The 8493-nt window shown below is 44.1% G+C and overlaps 1 protein-coding gene across 1 annotated transcript in view; it reads left to right on the top strand.

The window, feature by feature from the left end:
• lamc1 (laminin, gamma 1) overlaps window positions 1-5359 on the top strand; it is a 12918-nt gene extending 7559 nt beyond the window's left edge. The window contains exons 10-14 of the mRNA XM_034887359.1: window positions 287-436; window positions 1088-1287; window positions 1829-1987; window positions 2698-2797; window positions 3456-5359. Of these exons, the coding sequence (XP_034743250.1) occupies window positions 287-436; window positions 1088-1287; window positions 1829-1987; window positions 2698-2797; window positions 3456-3712 (866 nt within the window). The 3' untranslated portion in view covers window positions 3713-5359. The remainder of the gene's footprint in view (window positions 1-286; window positions 437-1087; window positions 1288-1828; window positions 1988-2697; window positions 2798-3455) is intronic.
• The last annotated feature ends 3134 nt before the right edge of the window (window positions 5360-8493 follow it).

Genomic DNA, 8493 nt, shown 5'->3' with positions numbered 1-8493 from the left:
CACACACACACACACACACATACATACACACACACACACACACACACAGTGGACGGAGCGAAACTACATCGGGTGTGTTTGTGCTGCATTCAGGTGTTGTCAGAATAATCGTAACAGTGAGTCTCTGCCTGAGGAGACGTTCTCTATAACTTTAATATTTCTGTTTGTATGACTGTTGCTGTGCGTTCGTTAACGCGCGTCCCATGGACGAGGAGCCTTCTGATAGGTCGAAATGCTTCCCCAACGCGTCCACCGGTGAGACGGAGCAGGAAGTGTAGGTGTGTAGATGTTGACGTGTACTTCCTGTTTCCTGTCGGACAGACGGCCGATCAGCTGTTGGCTCGAGTGGACGCCGCCAAGGCTCTGGCTGAGGAGGCGGCCAAGAAGGGCCAGTCCACGTTCAGGGAGGCCGAGGACATCCTGGAGGACCTCAGAGGTACCCGTCTGTCTGTCTCTCTGTCTCTCTGTCTGTCTGTCTGTCTCTCTGTCTGTCTGTCTGTCTCTCTGTCTGCCTTTCTGTCTGTCTGTCTGTCTCTCTGCCTGTCTGTCTGTCTCTATGTCTGTCTCTCTGTCTGTCTGTCTCTCTGTCTGCCTGTCTGTCTCTCTGTCTGCCTGTCTCTCTGTCTGTCTGTCTCTCTGTCTGCCTGTCTGTCTCTCTGTCTGCCTGTCTGTCTGTCTGTCTGTCTCTCTGCCTGTCTGTCTGTCTCTATGTCTGTCTTTCTGTCTGTCTGTCTGCCTGTCTGTCTGTCTGTCTGTCTCTCTGCCTGTCTGTCTGTCTCTATGTCTGTCTCTCTGTCTGTCTGTCTCTCTGTCTGCCTTTCTGTCTCTCTGTCTGTCTGTCTCTATGTCTGTCTCTCTGTCTGTCTGTCTCTCTGTCTGCCTTTCTGTCTGTCTCTGTCTCTCTCTCTGTCTCTCTGTCTGTCTTTCTGCCTGTCTCTCTCTCTGTCTCTCTCTCTGTCTCTCTCTCTGTCTGTCTGCCTGTCTCTCTCTCTGTCTCTCTCTCTGTCTGTCTGTCTCTCTGCATGTCTCTCTGTCCAACATAAACATATAAATAACTAAATCCTCTGATATTCTAACTTCCTCTCAGACTTCGACAGGCGAGTCAACGACAACAAGACGGCGGCGGAGGACGCCCTGAAGAAGATCCCCGCCATCAACGCCACCATCGCCGCCGCCAACCAGAAGACCCGGCAGGCCGAGGCGGCGCTCGGCAACGCCGCCGCCGACGCCCAGGAGGCCAAGGAGAAGGCGGAGGAGGCGGAGAGGATCGCCAGCAACGTGCAGAAGGTACCACGTGACCTCTGTTGTCACGGTTACCAAACCTTTCTATACCAGAATTATGAAAATGTGAAAAAAATGTCACAAAAAAAGCATCAAAAACATTGGAAAAATTTCAAAAAACGACAAAAATGCAAGAAAAAAATCCACTAAAGAAAAAAAAAAATTCTGAAAAAAAAACGCTGAAAAAGTGACAAAAGAAATATCAAACACATTTTAAAAATGTTGGGAAAAAATTACCAAAATGCAGGGGAGAAAACATAAACAAATTTTTTTTTTCACCGCTAAAAAAGCGAACAAAAACATTTGAAAAAGTGGTAAAAAAAACCTACAAAAATGCAGGAAAAAAAATATATAAAAATATATTTTTTTTTTTCCAAGTTGAAAAAGTGACCAAAAACCCCTCGAATAAAGTTGAAAATGTTGATGGCCGCGGGCAGGAAGGACTTCCTGTGGCGCTCTGTGGTGCATTGTGGGGGATTGAGTCTTGCCCTGAAAGTGCTCCTGTATGGAGCGATGTCTTTCTAAACGTTGTGTGTTTTCCCGTCAGGGCTCGGCCAAGACCAAGGAGGACGCGGAGAAAGCCTTCCAGGACACCAGCGCCCTGGACAGCGAGGTGGGGGACATGATGGACCAGCTGGACGCCGCCGAGGAGCAGCTGGCCCGCAAGAAGGCCGAGGCCGACCGCGACATGATGATGGCGGGAATGGTACGACCCGAACACACACAGGGAGAAAAATAAACTACACTGAAATAACTGTTGGACAAAAACTTGAAAACACGCGCCAAAAACTTTGGAAAAGACAAACAGTGAAAAGTTGTCCCCAAAAAACTGGGAAAAAGTGACAAAAGAGGGACGAATCTCGAAAAAAAACACGAACAAATGTGACAAATGTCGGTAAAATCCAGGGAAATAAACCACTGAAATAAAATAACAAATGTGTGAAATGGAGATTGTAACGAAAAAATTGACAAAGAACATTGAAAAAAAATATGGTGAAAAATACTGTAAAATATAATAATTATGTCGAGTAAACGCGAAAAAAAAAATCAAACGTTAAAATAAATTAAAAAAACCTTGAAAAGCAACTTAAACGATTATAAAAAATAAAAAAAGGGACAGAATCATCGAAAACTCGACTCAAAAACGTATTTCCATCGGCGTAATTAGTCAAAACCGGCAAAATGTGTTGCTTATTTCGGTGTAATTGTGGCTCTTTTTTAATAAAAGATGGTCATAGTTTCAGTGTTTTGGTACCTACCTGTTTCCTAGCAACAAAACATTACTTAACTTTACAGAGGAATCTGGGGGGGGGGGGGGGATCGTTGGGTCTCTGTAAATTATAGAGTGTGGTCTAGTTGCCCAACCCCTGTTATGATTGGATACAGTCCTTAACCGACTTGTTTGGTTCCTTTCAGGCGTCGGACAACGCGAAGGAGGCCGAGGACAACGCCCGCAAGGCCAAGAGCGCCGTGAAGACGGTGCTGGGCACCATCACCGTCCTGCTGGAGCAGCTGGGTAAGAACCTCCTGCTCCCTAACACTGGTCCTGAACAGAAGAACAGCCTCCAGGGTCTGAAGGAACCCAACGAGTCTGTATCAGGGTCTGTAAGAACCCATATAGTCTGTATCAGGGTCTAAAGGAACCCAAAGAGTCTGGATCAGGGTCTAAAGGAACCCAAAGAGTCTGGATCAGGGTCTAAAGGAACCCAAAGAGTCTGTATCAGGGTCTGAAGGAACCCAACGAGTCTGTATCAGGGTCTGTAAGAACCCAAAGAGTCGGTATCAGGGTCTGTAAGAACCCAAAGAGTCGGTATCAGGGTCTAAAAGAACCCAAAGAGTATGTATCAGGGTCTAGGTCTGTTAGAACCCAAAGAGTCTGTATCAGGGTCTTTAAGAACCCAAAGAGTCGGTATCAGGGTCTGTTAGAACCCAAAGAGTCTGTATCAGGGTCTGTTAGAACCCAAAGAGTCTGCATCAGGGTTTGAAGGAACCCAAAGAGTCTGTATCAGGGTCTGTTAGAACCCAAAGAGTCTGCATCAGGGTTTGAAGGAACCCAAAGAGTCTGGATCAGGTCAACTTTTAACACCATGGAAACCCAAAGAAGGAGAGTAGAGTAGATACCATGCGTTGGGACAGCGGCATTAACCTGGTCTCGTCTTCTCGTTTGTCTGCAGGAAACATCGACAAGGTGGACCTGAGCAAGCTGAACCAGATCGACGAGTCCCTGAAGAGGGCTCGGGGCCAGATGGGGGACAGCAAGCTGGACATGAAGCTGACGGAGCTGAACGACGTGGCGCGCTCCCAGGAGGACATGATCAACCACTACGACCGGCAGATCCGCGAGATCCGCGCCGACATCGCCAACCTCAACGACATCAAGAACACGCTACCCGACGGCTGCTTCAACACGCCGTCCCTGGAGCAGCCCTAACCCCCCGAACCCCGTCCCCCCAAACCCCCGTCCCCGTTCCCGTCCCCCCACCCCCCCAAACCCCGTCCCCCCACCCCCCGTCCTCCATCACTCCCGTCTTCACATCTAACACTCCGGCCCACATGCCGACTTTTTACCAAAACAGTTTTGGTTGTTTTCTCGTTCTCAGATCTCTTGTCTTTACAGCGAATATTTCAAGCCACGTTCACGGTTTTTTAAACGAAAGAGAAGCCGTTGTTTTTATTTGTTTTTATTTGTTTTTATTTGTTTTTATTTCATCTTCAGTTGTTTTGTTTTTTGTTGTTTTGGAGACGCAGTAACGGGGTTACGGTAGAAATGAACTAAGCGGCGTAAAGCGAAGCCGAAGATCCTCGGAGAAGAAAACCAGAACCACAAACCCGACGTGACTGCACCTGTCTGCTCCACAGGAAGTTCCCCCATCGAGGGTCCGCTCGTATTACCCATCATGCACCGGGACACGCCAGCCGGATGTCCAGCCACACACTGTTATGTTAGAGCGTTGTCTTTCTGATTTCAGAACCCACACCTTGAAGAACCCTCTCTTCTTCTCTCCCAAAGCTTTGTGTCCGACCCAATCGGCGGAGGAGAGGATTGTTACTCCTCTTCTTCTTTAGCAGTATTTCACCCCCGACGGGCGATAGGCCACGCCCCCGCTAGGCCACGCCCACTTTGCTGGTGGCGACGCTGCCGCCGAAGTCCAGAGAAAGATATCTTTATAAATCTAGAGCACGGAAAGTACATTAGTGCCACGTTCTCCTAATGTAAGGATCCAAGGGTTAAGGTTAGAAGGTCTCCCGTGGAAACAAGAGGACATTACATTAGATTAGATTAGATAAAATTAGATTAGGGTAGATTATGGTAGATAAAACTTCATTCATCCCACAGCGGTGGAAATTCCCTTCTTACAGCAGCATTTTCTACAATAAAAGACAAAAAACCAACAAGTAAACACACAAGAAAAACAGGCAGACAACAGCCAATGAGCAGAAGGTAGACTGGAGTAAAGTGGCGTCAAATAGAGGTTTAGTAAAGTAAAGTGCAACATAGAAGATGTTAAGATGTTAACTTGTTAACTTCTATGCTTACTTGCCTGTTGTTGGAACAATATACGTTTTTGATCCCATGAGATCCAGATCTGTGGACACCTCATTATCTTCTGAGCTGAAGTTATCTCGGGAAAGATCTCTATCTTTTGGGAACAAAACACATAACATCTCATGTTTACAAGTTCTAATCTTGTTTCCAGAAGGTCCAGATCTTAAGTCAGGGTTAAAGTTAATATCTTTGGTGACCTTTTGAGAAACAGATCTGGCCCACAGGATATAATCTTCAGAGCCAAAACATTGTTCCCAACACATCTGGACCTCTAACTCCAGCTGTCTCGTGCATGTGATATAAAGTAATATCTTGTTCCTACAATCTATGGATCTTTGGGTTAAGGTTAGACGATATCTCGTGGAAACAAGAGGACGTAGAAGATGTTAACTTCTATGCATACTTGCCTGTTGTTGGATCAAGATACGTTTTGGATCCCATAAGATCCAGATCATTGTGTGGACACCTCATTATCTTCTAAGCTGAAGATATCTCGGGAAAGATCTCTATCTTTTGGGAACAAAACACATAATATCTTGAATCTAAGAAATCCCCAGAACACGATAATATATCTTACACAGAACATTATCTTAAGAGCCAACACGTTGTTCCCAACACATCTGGACCTCTAACTCCAGCTGTCTCGTGCATGTGAGAACATTAATATTTTGTTCCTGTAGTTTATGGATCTTTGGGTGGAAGACATGATGTTTGCACGGGACAGCTGAGGATCTTTGTGGGATCAGAGAAGGAAATCTTCTGATCCAAATCGATTGTTTTTACCCCCAAAAGATCTTCAAAAGAGCTTCAGGAAGTTCTCCTACACGTGCAAACGAGATAAAGTCTCTTTCTGGACGTCGGCGGCCGTCTACCTGCGTCTTCAACCCAGCTCGGACGTTTACCTGTCCTCATGTCTCAACACCACCAGCGTCTTTATGTCCCAGAGGTTGCTGCTCACGTTAACCCTTTCCTCCCCAAACCAACTCTATGCAACTTTGTACATTTTGCGTAGCGAGAGTTTTATCTGATACACTGGTGCTAATAATTATTTCAAATGTTATATTTTTGTGTGAATGTTTTTTATCTTGACATAGAGTGATTAATTTGTGTAAATATATGCCTAAATGATTCAGGACCGGCTGATTCTTTAAAGATATAAAACTCCAGCGATGCAGAGACAGCCACGTCCCGGTCTGTCCCAACCAATCAACTGAAGCCTCCAGGTTAAATATCTATATCTATGATAACGTCTGTGGTATGTTTTATTATTATTATTATTATTATTATTATTATTATATGCTTGCTTGTACACGAGGCCGTTGCTGCCTTGTAGCGATGATGCCAATATTTCATGTTTTACTGATTCAACCTAACTGAATATATTTGTGTTATTGTCTTCTTTGGACCCATCAGGACATCTCGCGGGGACTTAATCGTCTTTTTAATTACAGTTTTTTTGCCTTATTATAAAGTTTCAGTTGTAATCACAGTCCCGTCGAGGGGCGTCCACGTTTTTATCTCACAAAAAAAAAAAAAATGTCCTCGTCGTCCACGTTCACGCGCGTCTCCGTCTCCTGATGTCACTACTGAGACAGGGTTTGTGTTTTATTGTTTTAAATCAGGTCCTGAACAGAGAAAGTGTCTGATATCCGCATTCTGCAGACATCACGTCTCCGGGACGTTAAGGTACACCAAGGCGTAACTCTGGGTTCAACGCTGGGGGGGGGGGGGGGGGGGGGGGGGGGGGGGGTCTCCAACTAGCTAAGGGAGGTCCTGGGACACGTCAGTTTAAGGTTAAAACGTCAAAACATCGAAATGATTGTTGAACAAAAACTTGAAAACAGCGCCAAAAAAGGCCACAAAAACGTCAAAAGCTGTCCCCGACGGTGACAAAAAGAGACGATAGTAACGGGACAAAAGTCGGAAAAAGTGCCAAAAACGTGGAAAAAAAAGTTGAACAAACGTGGAAAAAGTCGTCCCCAAAAACCTTGAAAAAGGTGACGAAAACAGACCGTTGTAAAAGGTGACAAATGTTGGAAAAAGCGCCAAAAACACGGAAAGAAAGGCGACGACGTTGAAAAAGTTTTCTGAAATTGAAAAAAAAAGAATCTGAATTTTTTGGCGGTTTTATGACGCTTTTTTGGTCGCTGTTGTTGACGTTTTGACGCTCCGTCGCTGTTGTTGACGTTTTGACGCTCCGTGGCGTCCCTGATGATCGCGGGGACATTAAGTGTCCTCCTGATGATCGCGGGGACATTAAGTGTCCTCCTGATGATCGCGGGGACATTAAGTGTCCTCCTGATGATCGCGGGGACATTAAGTGTCCTCCTGACAATCTTTGTGTCCTCCCTCGTTTAATCTTCCTCCCTCCATCCGGACGGCGTCCCTGCAGGACGCTCGGCACACCCAGTACATGATGTCTCAACAGTATTTTAAGTTATAATGTTCCAGTTATTGTGTTGTAACCCCGTTGTCATAGCAACAGTGATGTGTGTGTGCCGCGCCGCCTGCAGGACGCCTCTGCGTTGTGTTTCTAACGAACTCTGTCGTAGTGTCGTAGTGACGCCCTGTTTTCAGTCCTGTGAGGACCTGAGTGGACCCTGTCTGTCCCCATGTGCCTGTAAACCCAAACGTAACATTTTAATAATAAAGAAATTACTACAGGAACCGGTGTGGAGGTTTGGTTTCATTCTGTTTAAGGAGGGGGGGGGGCAGTTACCCAACCGGGGGAGGGGGGCAGTTACCAAACAGGGGGGGAGGGGAGGGGGCAGTTACCCAACGGGGGGGGGGGGGGGGGGGGGGGGGGGGGGGGGGGGGGGGGTGTCCCGGACTCTGGGTTCAACCCTAACTCTGCAGGAGGCCCCGGGACACGTCTGCATGTGTTGAGAAAACTTGTTTAAAGCAACAAAAACATTAAAAATGAAATTTTAAAGTTAGAATATTTTTTTGAATATTTTCAGAGAAAAAAAGAGTTGGAATATTTTTTTAATTAAATATTTTTGATAAAAGTTGGAATATTTTAGAAAAACATGAATATATTTTAGAAAAGTTGGAATATTTTAGAAAAAAATCTGAATATTTTAGAAAAAAAGTGAATATTTTTTGATAAAGCCAAAACATATTGGAATAATTTCAGAGAAAAAAAGTTTGAATATTTTTTTTAAAGTTTGAATATTAAAATAAAATCTGAACATTTCTGATAAAAGTTGGAATATTAAAAAAAATCTGAATATTTTAGAAAAAATCTGAATATTTTTGATATAAATTGGAATATTTTTTTTAAATGATATTGTTGATAAAAGTTGGAATATTTGAGAAAAACAGGAATATATTTTAGAAAAGTTGGAATATTTCAGAAAAAAAACTGAATATTTTTTGATAAAACCAAAACATATTGGAATATTTTCAGAGAAAAAAAGTTTAAATCTTTTTTTAATTGGATATTTTTGATAAAAGTTGGGATATTGTAGAAAAAACATTTATACATTTTAGAAAATTTGGAATATTTTAGAAAAAAATCGGAATATTTTAGAAAAGATAAAACCAGAATATACTGGAATATTTTCAGAGAAAAAAGTTGGAATTTCGAGATGTTTTTTTACAGTGTGTTCAGGGGACAGGCAGCTAGCAGATAGTGAGATGTTTTTTACAGTGTGTTCAGGGGA

Source organism: Etheostoma cragini, chromosome 12, assembly GCF_013103735.1.
Source record: "Etheostoma cragini isolate CJK2018 chromosome 12, CSU_Ecrag_1.0, whole genome shotgun sequence".
In the NCBI taxonomy this organism is placed as follows: Eukaryota; Metazoa; Chordata; class Actinopteri; order Perciformes; family Percidae; genus Etheostoma; species Etheostoma cragini.
Note: the sequence above shows the minus strand (reverse complement) of the source record. Positions and strands in the feature narration are given on the sequence as shown.